Source organism: Artibeus jamaicensis, unplaced genomic scaffold, assembly GCF_021234435.1.
Source record: "Artibeus jamaicensis isolate MK-2021 breed Jamaican fruit bat unplaced genomic scaffold, CSHL_Jam_final scaffold_369, whole genome shotgun sequence".
Lineage (NCBI taxonomy): Eukaryota > Metazoa > Chordata > Mammalia > Chiroptera > Phyllostomidae > Artibeus > Artibeus jamaicensis.
Window position 1 is genome coordinate 23482442 of NW_026522042.1, and position 21685 is coordinate 23504126.

Sequence of the window (21685 nt, forward strand, 5' to 3'; positions counted from 1 at the left end):
CAAGATGCACCTCTCTCAGCTGTCACGTGGTCCAGCTTTGCCGTATTTCAGTTCCCTTTTGTGCCTGTGCTTTTGGCTGGAGGACGGCTCTTTCTCCTCAGGTGAAAGGTCGTGTGGACTCCTGCATCTCTCAGGGGGCTGCCCCGCATGGTAGTGTAGAGTAGTCCCTACAATATGTGTACTTTGGGGTGTGAGCCCAGGTGCATTTAGTGTTGGGGAGGACAGCTGGTCTTTAAGGAGCGTTTCTGCCTGCCCTGGGGGAGGGGAGCAGGCTGCTGCACTGGCCTTGGTGTTGGCTTTGATGGTGGGTTGAGGGTCGGGAGGATGTCAGGAGAGCTCAGACCATCCTGCTCCTCTTCTGGCTCATCTGCAAAGACTCCCTGCTGTGTGTGCACCTGTCCGGGCCCTGGCCTGCTCCTTCCGCCTCTGAGGCTCTGCCTGTCCCCACCACCTCTTCCACCGCCCCTCTGCTGTCATCGGTCTCCTAGTCACGTCAGTGGGACATCCCTGCCACCCTCTCTGGGTCTTGCCTGTTAATTGCAGTTTTTTAGATCTGCTTGTATCTTTCGTGGCATCTGGTACATTTTGAAGGTGTTTTATTTTTCTGTTGGTTTTTGTTTCTAACTTTGAGGAACTTAGTAAAAGTCTGTTGACTACCGCTTAAGAAAAAAAATCAAAGCTACAATTACAGAATATGTGATAAATGATGTGGAAAGTGCCACATATGAAAGTCAGTCACTCTTTCTCTACACATCCATGCTCTCTCCTCTTTCTCTCTTTCTCAGATTAATTAATCCCACCGGACTTTTAATAAAAACACAGCAAACTCTTGTCCCACCGCTTTCTACTCCCTGGTGCTATTTCTCAGAGCAATTATTGTAAATTTTCTGCTTTTAGCTGTATGTAGGCTTTTCTAAATAATGTCCTTAAAATGCCATTTTTTTTGTTTTACGTTTCTAATTTCTTTAAACATTTTTGAGGTGTAATTAACATATAACATCATATTAGGTATACAGCATAATGCTTTGATATTTATGTACGTACATTGCAAAGCAGTCACCACTGTAAGTCTAGTCAAATGTGTCACTGTATGTAGCTGCATTTTTTTAAATGCCATTTCTTGATTAAGCAGTCTGAGACATTTTTTTCCCTCCCACACCAGTTCACATACACACCCTGCTCCTCCTCCATCTGCTCTAATGAGGTCACAATTTGGGGGTTAATCGTCATGACCATGTAGGCATTGTTTATGCATGAACTAAGGAGAATGCCCCCTTTATAGTACCTTGCTCGTACAGCTTTATTTTGCTGTTGCTGTTAGCATTTTTTTCTATTTGATCTTTTTAACTCTACTATTTCTGGAAAACAACTTGCGATAAAAGTCAGACCTATCCAGCTGACACTTGCGTTTTTCTTTTTTACCCTAATCCTTGGAGCCTTTCCTCTAGGGGTCTTCACCCTCCTGTCCTGGTCCAGTGTGATGCCCCCTCGGCCTGCCGTTCTTTCCCACACCGCGTCCTCGGCCGTCCCGCCCCTCCTGGCCTGTGTGAGAGCCAGCGTTCCGGGGCCTCGCCGGAGCAGGCTCAGGGCGAAGTCTGCAGCCTCCAGGGGGCGGCCCCCTTTCCTTCTCCTTTAGAGTATTTATGACAGTTTACGGGGTTTTTTAATGTTTGTTCTGAGTGTCTCATTTCTGTTTGTTTTTTTACTGGACTCTTGAAAGACTTTCTTTTTGGACTCTCTTCCTGGACGCCTCCTGGGCGAGCCCCTCTGGCAGAGCACGTGCTCCAGCTCTGAGAGCACAGAGGAAATGCATGTTCGGAGAATCCGTGTGCAGAAAATATCTTTATCCCACCCTTCCGGCTGATCGCTAGTGCGGTTGGGTTTAGAATTCTGGGTTGGAAATCATTTTCCCCTAAAATTCTGAGGCGCTGCCCTGCCTGTCTCCTCTCTCGCCCACGGTTGCCTTTGAGCAGTGGGACACCTTTCTGAGGCCTTGCCGATCTCTTGCAGGTGATCGGTAGCTGGTCCAGCTATTGGTTTCTGATTGTTGGTACTTCGGTAAGCTGAGAATTGGCCAGACTGCTGTGTTAGTTACTGCTGCTGCTTCAGCACTTCAGGGCAAGCCGAAAGCGTCTCTCTGTGGCTTTTATACTTCCAGGACTCAGTGTTTGCCATATAAATGCTGCATGTAACTTTTGGTCCTACTGCATATGGTCCATCGTAGGACTGTGGACTTGAACCTGCGGACTTGAATACAGGGCTTCTGTGTGCATCCAAGGGGTACTCACACAGAACACATTCTGAGTGGAGCCCCCTGGAGTTGTGCAGGGAGGCTGCCCTGCCAAGTCATGCTCTGGGGGGTGGGTGTCAGGCCTGGCGCTGTAGGAACACGTGTTGTCCTAGAATAGCCTGCACCTAAATGCTAGATGAACCGAAAGATGGGGTGAATTTGTGCCTTAACCTTGTTTGCATGTGCTCATGACACATATCCTACCTTGTCATAGAGCAGGATGTGACCAAGATGTATGGAGTTGAAAGAGTGTGTCTGTTACTTAAGTTTTAGGTTTGGTTGGGAGCTTACGGCCACATAGGTGCCACTCTCTGCTGGTCAGCTTCCGAAAGCACCCTGGCCCTTCAGCTTGTGTTTTGCTGGTCTGTGTGACACTGAGGGAAATGTGCATCCACAGTAGCAGATTTCAGAAAGAGAATCGTAGAATGAACATACTGAAATCATCTAGGACCCCGAGCTCCGCAGTAGCTTGAAGGTATCGCACTAACCTGTTTTTCCGTATTTCCAGCAGCTGATGGAAGATACTTATTTCTGTGATCAAGTTACACCAGCCCTGACCTAGTAAACCAGGTTATTTGTTTGGTTAACAGCAGAACCCTTTCAAAAGGCAGCCTCTGTGTGATGAAACAGAATGTAGGGACTCTGCTCCAGCTTCCTCATCAGTTTTTAGATGAAGAAACTGAGGCCCAAGTCCTTACAGTGAGCTGGTGACTACGTGACCCATCTCAGAGCCTCCTGACCCCTTTTGTAAAACTGTACGCTTCTGAGTGTTGAGACGAGCATGATGAAACTTAGGTTGGGAAATAAAATAATCGTGTTCCCGGGTGCCAGGCGCCTGGGTCTGATTTGCAGGTCATCGTGGACACTGGACCCTGTTAATCCAACTGTGTCTGGTGGTCTTGAGTCTGGAGCAGGTGTATTGGCAGATCCCCCCATGAGTTGCTGGGACCCCCCCCAAGCTTCCACCTATGAGCTCTCACCTCACCCTCCCTCCACACCCCGTCAACAGAGCTGACATTTGTTTGAAGTCATTTTCGACAAAAGGAGACAGCTGAGAACTTTCTCTTGTTCTCAGTGGCCATGGCTTGGCTTGACCATGTCCACTTGAAACAAGATGTCTAGCATCCAGCTAGTGGTAATACAAACCTTTTTCTCACACGATAAGAGTAACTCCCTCTTGGAAACCTTTCATAGGGTGCAATTCTTGTCACTCGAACATTCACTTACTGTTCAGAGGAAGCATTTTTATACGTTCCTGAAATACAGATTGATACTTGTGTTTCCTAAAACAACTCCAGGACCCCTTAAAAAATGGACACAGCCACTTCAGTAGTTACATTGGGTACCAAATAAAACTTCGGGGCTCTGTTGTTGTTAATAAAGCCGCTCTGAAATAGCTGTTGACCTCTCCCTGCTCCCCTGTAGCTGGTACGCATACTACAGGATGTTTGCAAACAAAAACCAGGCATGCACTCAGTGTTTCAAAAAAGTCAAGGTTTGATGGGGAATAAAATGTGAAAGTCAGGACTAGAGTTGCCCATTAAAACAGCACAGTTTAGGAACCACAGTGCACGAGTCTGCACGTCAGCCACCAGATCCCGGGGAGGGGGTTTCACCACGGTCTGAAGGCGGCCTCGTGGCCTCTGGCCTGGGGCTCAGTTGCTCATGAGTTCCGTGCAGCCCTGGTCCATCTTTGGGTGGGGAAGAAAGCACATAGGAAGGGGAGGAGGGACAGTGTGTGAACCCACCATTTCCTACTGTTTGTTGTTTTCCTGCCCACCGAGTGGGTACATGTTGGGGTATTGACTCTGGAATGGAAACCTCTCTTTCTGTCCATTCACCTTTTTAGGAGTAAGTATATATTTTCGTAGTTTACCTTTTAAATTTAACTTCCAAAGACCTCCTGGGTAAATTCAAAACAACTTGCATTGTTATGTATGTTGTGTGCAATATTAGAAAGTTTTAGACTTTAACCAGTTTATTATCTTAGTTTATGCAAAATGGTACATTAAACTCTTAACCATTTCAAGATAAAAGATATCTAAAATTTAAGGATACTTAACACAATTTTACTTTTGGCTCAAGTTTTAAGTTCATTAGAGTACATTTAAAAATGCTTATCCCCCAAGGACATTTTTTTTTCATTGCTTTTAGAGAGACAGGAATGGAGGGAGGGAGGAAGTGAGGGACGGGGAGAGAGAGAAACCTTGATGTGAGAGAGACATTGAGTGGCTGCTGTCTCGTGTGTGCCCTGACTGGGGATCGAACGGCAGCCTGGATATGCGTCCTGAATGGAAAACCTGCAACCTTTGGGTCTGTAGGACGATGCCCCAACTGAGACAGGGACAAGAATACATTTTTTAAATATAACCCCATGGAAATAGAAAATATGATTTATAAATTGTTTTTCTGCCTTTTAAAAAATTCACTAGTATTAGTGAACAATAACTTTCATTCGTCAAGATGGAAATAGGTACTTTTATTAAAATTTGTACTTTTCATAATGTTATTAAATATAGCTGAACATTCAGCATGTTTAAATATCAGTGCCATGTATGACTAAGACTTTGCATTATGTACGTGCCAATTTTTAGCTCTAATGTTGCCCGTGGGATTTCTGCTATGTATGGAGTTTGCTTGGTGCAAACAGGTGCATGTCTTAAGGCTGAGGAGCCTGTGATTGCCATGGCAATGTGCCATTGCCATGTGGCGTTCAAGAGCTCGGCTGTTAGTAAAAGGACCAGTCTTGGGCTACAGTCACCAGAATGTCAGTGATGATCTTTGGCTTCTAGTTAGAGGGATTCCCGATGTCTAGAAAGAAGACCAGACACGTACTGTGTGTTGGTGTGGCTTTCGCTGTAAGTGTGGCTTCTTAGACTTGACGGGAGGTGTGTCTGCTGCCCCGCCTCCAGAGGTGAGGATGCGTGAGATGGCCTGGGTGCCGTCCTCCTTGACCTGACCAGCCACATCATTGCAACAGGGCTATAGCCCGGTGGCAGGTAAGAGAGCCAGACTAACTCCCGGTGGCCAATGAGAAGCCAGGTCTTCCTTTAAAGAGAAAAATTAATCGAAGCCAAGGTTCAGTGGCCACCCTTGTTCTCAGTTGCTTCCTAGAAGGTCTTCAGAAATTGTACAGAAATTTTTATGCTCCCTCATACCTTTCTCTTCCATTTTGGCAAAATGTTACTGTTATTATAGTGTGCTTTAGGGACTTCATGATGAATGATTATGTTGATTATATGCGTGATTATTTAATTACACTAACTGACTCAGTCATTCAACAAATACTGAATGACCAACAGTACAAAACGTGCCTATTGAACACCTGCTGTTGTCCAGGAGGTGACTTAGTGCTGGGGTGACCCCAGTGAAAAGGTAAGAGTGGGCCCTTCCCTCCTGCACTTTGTGGTGTGGTGTTAATGATAAACAGTGAACAGACAAGTAAATGAGCAAGTAGAAACCAAGATGAGTACTATGAAAGGAAAAAGTGTTACTCTGGGAAAGCAGTGGGTGGTCTAATTCGATCGCAGGCTGCCAGGGAGTCCGGTCTTTAGCCTTTGTCGCCACTGAGTGTGACAGCTGTATGGGATGGTATCTGGACTCACTGTGGTGCCTCTGCCAGGCTTTTGAAAACCAACACCTTTTGCCAAAGAACCCACCTTCTCCTTGATCAGAAAAGTCAGTTCGTTTTGGGGATAGGGGATTTGAAGTTACAATATAGCCAACTGCTTAGTTGGGTTATTTGTGAACGGCTGTTAACAACAGAAGGCATTTCTGTGTCATTTGCGAGCAGAATTTTATCTCTCATTGGCTTCCCTCATCTGATTGCAATGCAAACTTGTGATTGAAATGTGGATCCTACTCAGGCTCATGGTCTTTACTGATTCTGTTTGTGGTTCAACCGAGTGAAGCATTTTCTTTTATTGTTTGTGCTTGATGGCAAATGCTGTAAACACAGAAGCTAAGTCGCTCATTTGAAGAACTTAATGAGAAACTGTAATCTTTCCTTGTTAGGTCTTCTTTTCCTCTTCTCCCCCACATTGTTTTTCACGGGCGTTGTCCATCTTGTTTGGAGAGTTAACATGGGCCTGGAAATATCAGGTGCAATTATCAGCAGAGACATGCGTTTTCCGTTGGAGCTTGGGCAGGGCCGTGCTGAGGGACGGCTGTCTCCCTTGGTTAATTAGACAAAGTCGTTAGGGGTGTTTCCACCCCTGCACACTGCCGGTGTGTGCACACAGAGGGGACGACGGACAGGCCTGCTGGGTAAAGGCTGCATCTCTAGCCCCTGAGGGAGTCTTAGACCCTGTGGGCTAGGGGAGGTGGCTTTGTTCATCCTGGAACACTGCCAGTCGCTGCTTCTTGTCTTCCTGTTTCATAGCTCCTGTTTGGAAAACAATGAAAAGACCGAAAAGCAAACAAACAACCCCATGGAAGTCACTTTCAGCAGGTCAGGGTGGTGTTGTCGGAGATCATTATTGTGGCTGTGGGGCTCTTGGAGGGAGCCTGGGGTGGCCGCGTGGGACATTAGCTTTGTGGCTCGTTTCCCTTTGCTCTGTTCTAGGGATAGTACTTTCCATGTTGAGAAGGTGTGGAAGCGATTTCTGTGTTAGTTCATCTTCTCCTATTGGGGCAAAAAAGGGGATTCCTCATGATGAAGCATCGAATTCTCAGGCCGAAGAGGACGTCTCAGAACCAAAGTTGTGGCTTCTCACATCTCTACCAACGTCTTGAGTTCTTGTGGGTTAACCTCAGAATTGAGCAATCTTTTCTGTTTTGATTTGTTCTCCCTTTGCCAGTTTTTCTTATCTGTTGGTACTTATTCTGTGGGATTGTAGGTATTTAAGCTCTTTCCATGGCTTTTTGGACTGAAGTAGAACGGAAATAAATGCTCACGAAAGTGAGCAAGTGTATGCATGTGTGCATGTGCGTGTGTGTGTGTGTGTGTGTGTGTGTGTGTTGCTGGGAGCAGGGGCTCTGGAGTGAGGTGAGCTAGTGTCCAGCAGGGTGAATGTACAACTGGAAATTGTTACCAGCCAGACCTGATAAGCAGAGACAAGGACTGAGTCTTTATGGGCACCTTATTCCGAGGGCCGGTGGTCTGAGAAGATGGTGGGTTTGTTCCCTGACCGTCTTCCCTTTCAAGCCTTCCCTTTCTTATAAGGGGGCAAAAGTGTAGGTAAAGGGTCTGGAAATCAAGAGAAAAAACTGTAGGTAAGGGATTTGGGACTCAGGAAAGAGGTTAATCAGATAAAAGCAGCAGCCCAGAAATTTTCCTAATGTCCTTGCATCCGCTGACCAGTCATTTTCTTTATCTGTGTCCTGGGCTGTGGACTGCTGTCCCTGGAACACAATGGCTCGGACACCACCCTGACTGCTTAGGGTCTCTCCTGGAGCACAGAGGTCATCCGCTTGTGGCCTCTGGGAGTCTGGGTGGGTGTACCTGCAGTTCCTGAAACGATAGCTTTTTACATGCAGTAACTACTAGGCTTATTAACTATATTACCTGGAGCTAAAATTTTCCCACTCCTGACTCCCCCATCAGACCCAGTTAAGTGACGTAATCTTCCCGAGCTTCAGTTCCCTCATCTGTAAACAGTGGGTGCCTCAGAGAATAACCAGTAAGGATCAGGGAGAAAGCCCCCCTCCAGTCAGCAGCGTGCAGGCTGTGAGTTCACGCAGGCCAGTGCCTTGCCCTGTGGTTCTTTTCCAGAATCACAGTTTCCCACTTAAAAATGTTCCATTAGCTCTGGTGGGTGTGCTTCAGTGGATTGAGTGCTGGCCTGTGAACCAAAAGGTTGCTGGTTGTCGCGGTTTGATTCCCAGTCAGGGCTCATGCCTGGGTTGGGGGCCAGGTCCCCAGTTGGGGGCCTGTGAGAGGCAACTGATCGATGTCTTTTCCTCCTTCACTTCCCCTCTCTCTAGAAATAAATAAAATCTTTAAAAAAGGTCCCATGAAGTTTTGCATTGATATGTGCTTATGCTAGTGACCAAAACATTTTAAAAACCACCAACTATAGAAGAAGACACGAAAATATTCTTTTAAATAAAAATAACCTTATAGCTGGAGGGAGCCTGGTTTGTAAGTCCACTCGCCCTCCAGGGTCCTGAGCAGGTGTGACATGGGAGGACTCTGGGTTGTGGCAGCTCCATGCCCTCGGCTGCCCATGTGCTCTCCCCCTCAGTGTGGACAGGGTCACCACTGGGAGGAGCCGGGACTCTGCGAGAGGCCCCGAGGTCCCACGGTATCAGGGGCTGAAGTTGGGGGACCCCGAAGAATTGACAGCCATCAAGAGAGATCGTTCTCATCCCAGGTTCACTGTCAGTTTGGAATGTTCTAGGGACAGGGTGCAGGGCCTTCTGAAGACTGAGGTCCGTGAGGCAGCCAGCCCTCTCCGGCAAGCACACCGGTCCCCAGGCGCTCCCTGACTCTCCAGCTCCGCCTCCGTCTGCCTCTCCATTTATCTCTTTCTCTGTCTTCTTTTCCGATCAGACCTGTGGGAAAGGACCAGGAAGAGCTTTTCTACCCAGGATGACATGACACAGTGGGCTCCAGGTTGCCGTGTCCATCGAAACCCAGCTGGACAGTGTCTGTTGGTCGTGAGCCCAGAGTGGACATTCCTGGTAGATACGTTGGTGCCCAGACATTTGCAGCCACTTTCTCCTGAGCCTCAGGTCCGTCCACAGAGTGGCAGGGAGTCACAGTTCCCCGAGCACCGGAGTAGCAGCCATGGGTCTGTCCTTCTGTGCCAGCGACTAGAAGGCCATCCCTTGGACTCGCCGCAAACTCCTTTAAAAAAAAAAACCCAAGTTTTTAAAACATTTCCCACCCTGGTTAGCCAGGGCAGTTGCACCAAGTAGGATTGTAACCCCTTGCTTTGAATTCCCTACCCTTCTCTTGCCTTTCATGGGGACAGATGCCCAAGAGTGTCGTCACTGTCCTGTCACTTAAATGTATCTACAGAAACTCTTGTGACAAAAGTCCACACCTAGCTCTGAGTATCATGTGGTTTTTTGAACATATCATCATTGAGTAAGAGATAAACATGGGTGACGTGTTCCTGGGACGGCGACGGGATGTTCCCGATGTTAAAGGCATGTCGTGTGGGGAGGCCGTTCAGCTGTGTTCTTAGACAGGGGCGTGCCCATAAACGGGGGACCCTGGGTCAGCTCTGCGGGGACTGTAGCTTCAGTTACCCATAAGGGACCCCTGAATTTGGCCTTCAGATAAGTAGCCCTCCCAGGCGTGGCAGAATTACTAATTCAGTGCTCAGTCTATTTGATGTGTTGGATATTTGAAACAAATCAGACAGTTGTTTCTGTATGTCATGTGGTCATTTGGATCTTTATTAGGGTGACCATGTAACATTCATGTAATTTATTATCTAACCCTAAGTGCACCAGAACAAGGTATAACTTAGGATATTATGGTTTCTCCGAATGTAAGTAACCTGTTCTAATCCACATAGTTTGCTCAGACACAGTGTTGGTCTCATTGCTCACTGAGTGTAGCAGCCTGAGAAAACGTCTGGCTGTGCAGCAGGGAGTTGGGAGGAGACAGACCTGGTCCTCAGCTCCGTGGAGCTGACAGGGCCAACTGCAGGGCTTGTTAACCTTGACATGGAAGGAGAGACCTTGGAGCTGGCGGTTCCGTCCACACACTCGGCTCAGGTTGTAAAGGCCTCAGTTCTAGTTCTGGAACCTCATGGTCTCAGACAGGGCATGGGAGTTCTGGGCTGTGGGAAATCTTGTTGCCGAACTTAGGATCTTGATGGAATGGTGAGTCCAGGAGGCCCATCTGTGTGTGGATTTTAGACAATGTGTAATTAGGGTCATTCACCTGGAAAAGGATTGGCTGGAGCCAGAGAGGCAGAGCCCTGGCAGGGCTTCCTGTGAAAAGGGGAGCAAAGGGAGAAGGGTGGGGGTGAGCCGGAGAGCCAGCCCAGCAGAACCCCGGTGGGGCCGATGCCAGACAGGGGTGCAGGGGCTGAAGTCGAGTTCCTTATGTCTTGGTCTTTCAGTGTGAACACAGTAGAGGAGCCAGAGGAACTGATGGCCTTTTGCACAGCTGTGGCGATGCCGTCAGTATGGAACTGTGGGGTGGCGGGATTCCTCTTTGGGATCCTGGACCAGGCTGGGTACACTGAGGTCATCAGTGTGTATCTGCCCTTCCCCTGCCCCCAGAGCTGCTTTGAGAAACTCTTCAGCACCCGCCACTGTGTCTTGCACCCGGTATACACACGTGTTTATTTAGGAAGGAAGAGGTCCCGGAGTACAGCTCAATATTTGGGTCAGTTACCTGTGAGCCCGTAGGTTTATGGTGTTTGGACTCAGAGACTGTCAGAGTCTAGTGTTGGTAAAGCTGGCTGTGAGCACAGAGATTCCCGCACCTCAGCCCTGAGGACTCCGATTTCCCAGGTGCAGAGTGAGGCCCAGGGATCTGTGTTTTTGGAAAGTGCCCCAAGTAGTCGTGATGGTCAGCCAGATTGGGGAAGGTCTTACCTACCAGTACCCCCCTTCACAGATGAAGGCACAGAGGCACAGAGAGAAGGGTGTGGATGTCTGTCTCATTGGCCGAGCTGGCCTCTCTGCACAGCTGCGATTTGGTTGAAATTCAAGCTCTGGCAGGTGCCACTGGGCAGATACAGTATATTTCATTGCCATTTGCATAAAAACCCAAATAAACCCATCGGGCTGCTCATGACAACAGCTTCCTGAGCCTTGTGTATTTCCTTCTCCTTTCCTCTCTGCTTCTGGGTTTCACCCTCTTTCTTCCCTTTGTCCCTCTTGCCCTCCTGCTACAGTGCAACGTGTGACTTTGGTCAGATCTCTTCCTCTTTCTTTTTCTAGTTCCTTTCCGTGAGGGCACCTGACCGTTAATATTTAACTTACTGGTAACTCAGCTGGAGTGGGCTGCAGAGGCTGACTCCCACTCCAGGCTCGGAGACCTCTTCTCCTGAGATACAGTGGCCAACGTGGATAGGAGGCCCGAGGGTTTGTGGCTGGGCGAATATTATGCAGTAGGTGGACCCGAGGACCCCATTGCACTGTCCTGCTGCCCCCAACTGGATTTGCCCTTGGCTTTTCTCATAATTCTAATGCAAAGCAAGAGTAGAGCAGGCCGATTTCCTTTTCCCTTGACCTCAGATGGACTTGATTTCGCTCCAGTGGTGCCCTTGGCTTCTCCAGCCCTCTGGGCCCCAGAACGCAGACTCCCCGCGGCTCCTCCCCACTGCCTTGTGGGTTCTCCACTGCGCCCTGCTGAGCTGGGCGCATTCCCCGGATTAACCACGGCTGGTTTCTGCCAGAGCGGTCCTGTCTCGCTCTTCCACCGCTTGCTGGCGGCCACCACCCAGCGTTTGCCTGCCTGTGGGCGTCTCCCAAATTTCTCATCTCCCTGGACAAGCAGGCTCATCCCTTTACTTTTTTCTTTGTATTTCTCTCCTTTTTTGCCTCTAATTCACTTTTTTGGTCATCGTACCTGAGGAGGTACTTCTCTAGGAAAAAAAGCCTTCTGAGTTTTATCTCCCATTTGCAATTCATTGAGCCGTTACTTTTTCTTGCTTCATTTTGATTAACCTCTTCTTTACAAATTACTTAAGACTATATATTTTGTTGGTTTTTAATATAATCCCCCTTTCCCCAATATGCGTGTATGTTTAGACTGATCTCAAATTTGGGTGCATTTTACAATTCAGGGCATCATAGTTTGTTGGGCAGCTCCCCCCCCCCCAAATTATGTACCCACCAAAGGTACATAATTTAGTACACATAGCATCTTTAGACACTGTTTTTGCAGGACCTGTAAAAAGGCTAGGGAAAATGAAAGCCAGCTTTAACGGAGATTCAGAATTTTGCGATAATGAGGGAGATGCCTGCCAGTATGTCTAACTCTCAAGAAGATAACAAGATATTTTCCAGGAAAATGTGCTGATCTGGACTTGGAGAGATGTTGGGTGAATGACCAGGCCTCACGAAGCCCTTCTGTTACGACCAGAGCCGCTGTCACATTAAACAGTGCTGACCCCGTGAAGGGACTCTGCGTAGGGAAAGCCTGTGGTTCGGAACGTTTCAGTGAATGAAAGTGAAACCTCCATTTTTTGTCTCTATTTTGAAAGATTAGAAGCAAATAGTACAGATTAGTTCCCACATCAGAATATGGAGGTTTCCTGTGCCGTTGTCTATAGATTTTCTTTCTGAACACAAAAATGTATGTTTCAGCCATGGATGCCATTCATTTCGTAGCCCTGCGTGGGCTGTGCTGTGCCCAGAAATGAGGTCAGGTTTTTACACCGGGGTAAACTCATTTCCATCCATGACCAAAGCAGGTTTTTGTTTTCTTGCTTTACTTTTGTGAACTCTCCATTTCTTTGCTTTTTAAAAATTGGATCCTGTTGGGCCACTTAGTTATGAAGTCATGAAAAATTTAGGAGGTTTTCCTTGTCAAATGGATACACAATAACCCCCAGAATTTTTTAGACATTTGTATTTAGCCACTGAGTAGTTCCACAGAAGGTCCCTCTGCAGCCTCCCCCTCCCGCTCCACTGTGTACATTGTCCCCACAGCGCAGGGCCTGTCCTGGCACTCTGGCCAGCCTGGCCGCTGTGGGCAACTTCCTCCAGGTGCACACGAAGTGCTTGAAAACCCATAAAGGGACACGGAAGAGCCGTGGCCCTGAATGCTCGTGCAGGGAAAGCTGAGATGACGCGTCACCCGAGAGTAGTAATTTAGTCCCCACCTGCCCCTTTGGAGTGAGTGCCCAGTGTTCATGTATATGGCTCCTGAGCAGCAAATGCAGACTAATTTGATATTACTAGTCAAAGCCCGTGATTTGGTAGGAAAATTTTCTACTTAAAATCATGGTACTTTCAGAAATGGACATAATTTGGGGATTTCTCAGCCTCCTTGTTTTTTTTTTAACCCTAGGAAAGGGTTGACCCTTCCAGTCTTTTAGGCTGTCTCTCTGTCCTCTGGATCTTCACCTGTTTGCTCTCTGCTCTCCTTTGTCCTCGAACATATGGATTGAATCTTAGTTTTCAGCTGACCCAGATAACAGAGTAGAGGCTGGTCCAATAAACCATCCCAACAGTACCAGGCGGGCTGTTAGCAGCCGGCTACTTGAAAGCCAAGTTAAATTCAAAGTGAGGTAGCTGAACCAGAAAACGAAAGAGAAGAAAGTGAGTGAAAAATAAAAGGCAACAGGAAAGAGGCAAACAGACACATGTATCCGATGTACAGGTGAATCAGAGTGATGCTGTCTAGGCGTGGCCAGGGGTCATCTGTGGGCTGTCACAATCACAAGCCACTGATGCAGCCACAGGTCCTGACTGATTTGGTGAACACAGGGGTCAGTGGCCTTTTTTATTGAACTAAAAATTGTTTTAAGGGGAAGAAACTGCCTTTATTGATCACTGACGGGGCTTTCCCTCCAAGATGCACTGAGGGTGGGACCAGGGCAGTGGGTTCACAGAAGGCCCTGCGCTGGGGATTAATTCGCCGAGGTGGCCGTCTGGCAATTCTTAGTACTCTCACCTCTGAATCCATGTTTTTATAAGTGATATCTGATGGGACAGTGGGGCATGTGCTAAGGTTGTGGAGCCTTAGCTCACAGGTGGTCCCACCTCCTCAGGGTGGGGTCCTTGCCACTCCTTCCCTGCCTCTCGGTGGCAGTTCTTCCCAGCTGTCCCCTCCCCACCGTCCCTTGCGTGACTGCCCAGGGCAGTGGCCGAGCTGCATCAGTGCAGGGGGTGGGAGGGGGCCATGTTCCACTGTGGCTGCCTGCCCCTCCCTGGGGCCTGAGCACAGGTGTGAGGAAGGTTTTCCTGGGGCACATGCCCTGTGACTGCAGGATGAGGTGGCTGCGTCCTTCGTTCTGCCTGGCAGCACCTCGGTGCCTGGAGTGGCACCTGCCTGGAACCCACCCTGGATGAGGTCCCAAATGTCCCCAGAAGAGAGGTTCCAGTTATCTTGGGGATCTCCTGTTTGTCTTGTCATGAGCTGGGGCTGTGGACTGGTGGGATGGGGGTGTGAACTTCTCCATCCCCAGCAAGGTCTCTGCATTTTCACTCTGCAGGGGACCGCCCTGAGAGTGGTGCCTCTCCATAGACCCCTCCCTTCAAAGTCTCCCATCACTGCGCTTCTCATGGCTTCTCGGGCATCCTGCAGTTTCACCACAGCTGTCTGTTAATAATTATTCCGCAGCATCCCAGAATCCTCTGACTACCACAGGTGGCCATCTTTTCTCCAAATTCCTCCACGGGTGAAGTGCTCACCACAAATTGCTATGGATTCTGTGGGCAGGTAGCAAGGTCACCCTGGAGTTCAGATCAGGCTCAGGCTGTGCCACGTGACTCTCTTCGGCAGGTTCTGTTGGTGTTTAGTTCCTCTACTGAGAACCGCTCTTCACCTCAAAGTACTTCTCAGCAGTGGCCAGGCAGACCAACACTTACAGACACAGAGACCTTAGGAGTGCAGTCGTTTTCAGCAAGGTGTGAAAGAAAATCTCTTACATCTTTGCAGACGAGATGACGTATAGACAAGGATACAGTGGCAAACTGGATGGTCTGCTATATTCACAAAGTTCCAATTCATGAACCTCGGCCCCTCTGGGAGCAGTTGCTAGTGGGGACTAACGCAACCACAGGACTGATGGATGAAGACTCGTGACATGCAGGTACCAGTGTGTCCGTGTCATGGAGTTGGACAAGACAACAGACGTGGTTGATGCCACCATTAAGGTCTGTAGGTTTGAATGATGGGCCATGTCAAACAAGAACAAATTTAATAGGACATACTGAGATTCAAAAATTACATCTGAAAAATAGAATCCTTGCAGTTTTAAACTTCCTAGAAATTCAGAGTAAGCCAGCATGCTGTTGGAGCTATTGGAAAAAAAAGGTTGTGCTCAAATTATCTGAAAGCGTATGGCCACAAAGTCCTGCACACAAATTTTTAGAGCAGTTTTATTCATAATTGCCAAAAAGAAGCAACCCAGTTGCCCGGTGAATGGACAAACTGTGTACATCATACAGTAGAATACTCTTCAATAATAAAAAGGAATGAGCCATCAAACTATGAAGCAACACGGAGAAAACTTAAATGCTGCCCAGTGACAGAAGCCAGTCTGAAAGGGCTACATACTGTGGGATCCCCAGTGTACGACATTTGGAAAAGGCACAACTTATTTATTTATTTAGAGGCAAGGGAAGGGAGGGAGAAAGAGAGGGAGAGAAACATCAGTGTGTGGCTGCCTCTCACATGGTCCCCACTGGGGGTCTGCAACCCAGGGGATCCCAGACATGTGCCCTGACTGGGAGTTGAAACGGCAACTCTTTGGTTCGCAGCCTGAGCTCAATCCACTGCACTACACCAGCCAGGGAAAAGGCAAAACTTTGGAGAGAGTAAAAACACCAGTGGTCTCTAGGGTTTGGGGGTGAGGAAGAGGGATAAGTAGAGCGCAGGCGGTTTTTAGAGCAATGAAAATACTCAGTTCGATGCTCTGATGGTGGATACATGACCTTATACATTTGTCAAAATGCATAGAATTTACAACAGAAAGAGTCAAGCCCAATGAGAACTGTGGGCTTTAGTTGTATCAGTATGGGTTCATCGTTACAACAGTTCTATCACGGATGAAGATGGGAATACTAAGGGGAAATTTCGAGACTGTCTGCTTAATTTTTTTTATAAACTTGAAACTGCTCTAAAGAAAATAAAGTCTGTTAACTAAAAAATACCTGTATAAGTAGAGTTGTGGAGTCCAGAGCAAAGGGATTTAAGGTTCCTCCTGTTTTCCCTGCTCTGCAGGGACCAGAGGGCCCTGTGGGAGCGTTTGGTGGGAGAGGTCAGCACCTGGACCCCGGCCAGAGGAGGGGTGGGGAGCCGCAGGAAGAGTAAAGGAACCAGCATGTGTGTCTTGAAGACAAAAGTTGAAGAAGTTTTCAAAACCCTGCTGGGGACTGCTTGGCGTCTTTGAGGAGTACCCCTGGAATCTCTGAAGTCAGTTTGGCACACCGAGTAGACACACTCCCACAAACTGGTGAAGCCCTTCCCACTATCTTCATGTGACGACAGGCAGACGGAGGGGCAGGAACAGGCGACTGGGAGAGATGTAGCAGGGTGGTAAGAGAGCTGGCTCAGCGGCATGCCATCCTGGTCGTGGGGCCGTGGACAGGTTTCCTGACCTCTGTTTGCTCGTCTGTAAAATGGGGATAAGGGTAGGTCCCTCCTCATGGGATTGGTATAAGGATTAAATGAAGAGGCACATGTGAAGTCCTTAGAATAGTGCTGGCACCAGATACCAGCTTTATTATTCAGCCACAATTTGGTTCTGGGAGGCAGAACCAGCACCAATAGGCTGAAGGAGGCAAAGTGCCATGGAGAGCTTTCTCACTCTTGTGTTCTAGCCTCCCTGAACTCATGCAGTTCCCTCTGCTTATGCTGTTCCCCAACCCGGAACACATTTGTCTCTTTCCACCTGGCAAAGTCCGGCTTCTCTGGGCAGTCAAAGCTTGAAGACCACCTTCTCTCGAGCATTTTCTCTGACTTCCTTATATGCTTCTCAGCTCTCCTCTCTGCTCCCACAGCGTTTTGAATAGTCCTGAGGTTAACACAGCTGTTACCTGTCTGCGTCTGGCTCGGTGGGGCAGGCTGAGATCCGGTCGTCGGTGCGTTCCCCGCAGCCAGTCCGGCTCTGACTGATCCTCACTGTGGGATGAGAACAGAGTCACCCTTTCCCTCGTAACTGCAGGGAACGGGGTGCTGCGAGGCAGGCCGAGCTTCCTGATGGAAGGTGTATTTCAGGAGAGGCGGGCGATGCTAACTGAGGGGTTCACGGGGCTGCAGCGTCTGTCCGGGTGGCACCACAGAGGGCCAGCGTCAGAGCTCGGAGGGCCGGCAGCCAGGGGCACATTCGATGTCCTATAAGACAGTTTCATATAAAGAAAAGATTGGTTGGGAACAGTTTCACTTTTTTAAAAATAAATTTTGGTTTAGTAAGATCATATATTCAAAACCCATACTTGTCTTTGAGTGTTCCACTTTAGCTAGCATAATCTATTTTGTTTAACAACGATTTCCAAGATAGTCTTTGGTGGGTGATTGGTTTCATTAGAAAGGTTAGTCATACTCCTAAACATTTAAAATAAATTTGTAAAATTTGTATTTTCTCTGTTCGCTTGAAGCATGTCATCTTCAAAGATTACTAAGGGGGTAGGAGCCAACATGAGGACGTTCCACCGGCCGAGACAGGATGCCCGAGGGTCAATAGGGACAAGACTGCAGCCGACTAAAGCACGTCAGACACGTTGATAATGACACTGAAAACCCAAGAGGAATGAATCAAACCAACTTTGTAACCTTTAGGGGACACTAAAGAACCGCTTCATTATATTGAAAGCTGGTCAATGAAGAGAAAGAAGCAACTATTGATCCTGCCTCTCCGGTGAGACCCCTGTCTCCCAGGATCGAACACCCCCGAGGGGAAGTTTCTCTGTGTGGATGTGACTGGCTAACACCTGCAGCATGAAGGAAGGGGGTCGCCTGGGCGCCTCCTGGGAAAGGCGGCTAATGTCACAAAAATATGAACACCAGACAGTAGTGTCCGTATTTGAACACTCCGGGAGGCACGTACCCAGACAGTACGTGCCTCCTGATGGAGACACACACCACCACCTGTCTTGTCGTCGTACAGAAAAGAAAACGTGGGACCTAAATCTGGTCACTTCTCTAGATCCAGCTACCAATTTTTACAGCCTGTAGAAGGGACAGAGGAAATTTTTAAACTCGATCACAAGAACAACAGTGCATGATTCTTAGACAGTGGAAAACTTGACTGGACAAAGGAGTCTGTCTCTTCTGCAAACATAGTCAAGCCTAAAGGAGAGAGAGGGAGGGAGAGCTAGGTAGATAGCAGGAGACCTGCAAGCTACGGGAAACTTAAGGCGCACACCGCACAAATTCAGTGTGTGACTTTCTCGGATCCTGTCTCTGGCAGCGTTGTAGAGTGTGTGCGTGTGCATGCGTGTGTGCATGTGGGCGTGGGGTGGGCGTGGGGTATGCAGAAGGAGATGGGGAGATGAGAGCCTTCACAGGGCACCCGACGACCTTAAAGAGGTAAAACAGTTTTACTGTACAACGGTGGTGGTGTTAGTTTAAGAAGTACTTTGGGGGGAAGATAAATGGCAATATTTGCAAATTCACTTATATGATGTTTGGGATTTGCTTCAAATAATCTTGGGGTGGGGTGAGGGTAGAGCTTAGTGGGTGGGAATCTAGAAAAAGCAAATTATTCGTCAATGGTGAATTGTTGGAGCTTATTAGTTTATTACACCTTGGTCTTTCTTTTTGTGTATGTTTGAAGTTTACCAAAGTAGAAGTTTTTAAATTACGACTTTGTCTAACAACCCAAGCCCTCCCAAGTATTAAGCAGTTTCTATAAAATGAGTAAATTAAACTCAGAGTGTTCCTAAGATTTTAATTTCAAATCATAAGTCTAAATTATATAACTACATATTTTAAATTGGAGCCATAAGGTGAATCGTCTTGGTATCAATCATTAAAACACCAAAGGTGTGCAAGGTTTTCTAAATCCAAATTATTAATATTTGTGTTTCATTTTTTAGAAATTTCTATACTTAATTCTTGGGGTTCAGTTTGGCATTACCATCCCAAGACATTGTTGAAGTTGTCTTCTCATCTGCCTGAGGATTCTTAAGGACCACCGAGACCCTTGGCCAGGCTGCCACCTGGATCCTTGCCCAGGACACCCCAGGGCATCGCATCCCCAGTGCTCTTTGGAGTTACCATGGCCATGTCTTCAAATTAGGTCTTCTGGAAGCCAGGGCTGTGGGTTGAAGTCCTGCCATTACCTAATTTTTCCGTTCCTGGAAGATTGTGACTTCCACGAAGAAAATAAGTAATGACCTTCAGTGCTTCCATTGGTTTTGCATTTCTTTGATTTTTTAGAAAAATATTTACAAGGTTTCCAAGCCAGATCTAAAGACCTTTGCACATTTGGGAAGTTTTTCTTCTAGGGCTTTGCCTGACTCTACAAAGAAGGCCATTCAAATGAAACGCACTGGTCAAACATTTGCAGACCCTCTCTGATACAGAGTGACTCAAACTGTGAGTGACCCCTCATTTGTGGGCCTTGAGTCCATCAGTGAGTCACAGTCAACAATGTAATAGAATTCAGTGGAAAGCATGAGAAGGCATTACAGATTGTAAGGATAAATATTATTTTTTGAAACTATTTTTTGTATATACTTACATGCAAGTGAATTTCTTACTGTAGGTCACCATCAAAAATTTTGAAAGCTGCCACTTCACTATGAGGTGGGGAACCCCCCCAAGAGTCTGTCACATGCATGGTTAGCAAGGATTAATGATAAACCGATAGGGAGGAGTTAGGCTAAAAGAGAAAATAAATACCAAGAAACAACCTCGATTAAAAGGAACATCAGAGTTTTTTAAAAAAGCAAACACAGAGTAAGCAGCAGTTGTTTAGTAGAGGAAAAAATAGCATTACTAAAGACACAGGTATTTGCATTACGGGTTATCTTTTACGCCTGCTCCTTCACTCTGTGCTCTCGTTCACCATTCATTCCAAGTTGGTAGCACAGTGCCTGGCCCAGTAGGCAGTCCATAAATAAATACAAATTGAATATAACTACTAGGAGTTAGTCTGCTTGTTTCAGAGGACCTAGAGGAAGAGCCTGGGGTCTGGAAATCTGTATTTTAAGTAGCTTCCCAGGTGGTCCACCTGGCGGCAGTTGCAGGCCAGTATTTAAGAAGCACTGACCACTCGTTTTCCTGTCCTAGGTCACTCACATGGTTAACATTAGAACCAAAGCTAGAACTTGGCTTGCCCTCCTTCTGGTAAAGGAATCTACCCTCAGCTTCCCCAGCGTCTCACATTGATCCCTTCTTACTAAACATGACCTTGTAGTTAATGCCCAAGACTCCACTCTTCTATATTCACCTCATGCTCTCTGCTGCACTCCCCCCACATTTTCCTAAATCACCCCTGATTTCATTTTCCTGCTCTATATGTTTGGCTTTCTCTCTATTGCTGGTATAAAGACCAAAAGCCCTAACATTTCATTCAAGAGCCTGCCTCAGTCAGCCCCCCACTGTCTCCCTAATCTCCCCACTCCCTCTTTTACCCTTTTACTTCTGATGGGGCCGCCCCAGACACTTGCATGCCCTGGGCGTGCCTCACCCCTCCCTGACTCTGATATTCTGTTCATGTTGCATCCTCCAATAGGAACAGCCTCTCTTTTCCTCTGAATTGCATTTATCCTTCCAAAGTTCAGGTGCCACTTCTAGAAATTTTTTCCTGACTTAATTGTCTCCTCTTTGCTTCCCTCTGCTCTTTGTTCACGTTCAGTGGGCCCAAGACTCACTGCATTGGACTTCGTTAGCTCAGTCCGTATTACTCTCTCAGATGAGGAAGTTACTGTCTAGAAGACAGTATTCATGTGTTCTTTAATTCTCTGTATTCTCTATTATGCCTTGCAATTAGCATTAAATGACATATTTGTTAATTTGTCTATGAATTATGATTACATCAATGTTAATATTATTGGAAGCTTGGGCAATTACCATTGTGAAATGGGCTTTAGCCTCTAAGGGAAACCTTGAAGCTCCTTGTGACTTATTTTTTAAAAGCACTGTAGTGGCCTTATGCTGTTCGTGATAGAAGATTCTTTGTTTCTGGAGAGGAGGTGGGCAGATGGACAAAAGGGCAGTGGTCTTAAAGAGAAGGGGTTAGCAACTTGGGTCCTTAATAACTGTTACTTTTAAGGGCTTGGTGGGCAGGGTGTACTAGTGAAAGAAATGAATATGGTCTAAAAGAAAAACAGGACAGGACAGGGCATCTACTGTAGCTTCTCTGCGTGCATTAGAAGACCCAGCAGCCCTGCCTTCCAGCCTGTTGTAATCCTGTTTCAGGTCAGTCCCATTCTCCGCCTGTTAGCAGAGCGAGATTTGGGCCACGTCCAACAGAGCGGGTCCTCTGCCCAAAGTTAGAGGTGGGAGGAGAAAGCCCGGCACAGAGGTACACACGGCCCAAGCGCTTTTACTTTGTTGACCTGGATACCTATTAAATAACTTCTGTGTGGTGTAGTGGGGTGATTTGAGTAGTGAAATCGTTGTTGAAGGTACTTTTTGTTCCTGTGGCAGAACCTAAACCTAATTTCTTGAAAAAAGAAACAAATCCTGAAGCTGCAATGATTGGTCTGTTTTTGCTCCCATAGGTTCCTTGCATTGACTCCATGGAGAGTGTATTACCTGGTTGCCATGACAATACTTGGGCGTGTTATTATGCAAATCATAAAGGATATGGTTCTGTCCAGAAAGAGAGGTAAGAAAACTCAGAGTTCATTGTTATGGTA

General features: G+C 47.3%; 1 protein-coding gene across 1 annotated transcript in view; it reads left to right on the plus strand.

The window, feature by feature from the left end:
• RETREG1 (reticulophagy regulator 1) overlaps nucleotides 1-21685 on the plus strand; it is a 114923-nt gene that overhangs the window by 9292 nt on the left and 83946 nt on the right. Inside the window, exon 2 of the mRNA XM_037154568.2 lies at nucleotides 21548-21654. Coding sequence (XP_037010463.2) covers nucleotides 21548-21654 — 107 coding nt within the window. The remainder of the gene's footprint in view (nucleotides 1-21547; nucleotides 21655-21685) is intronic.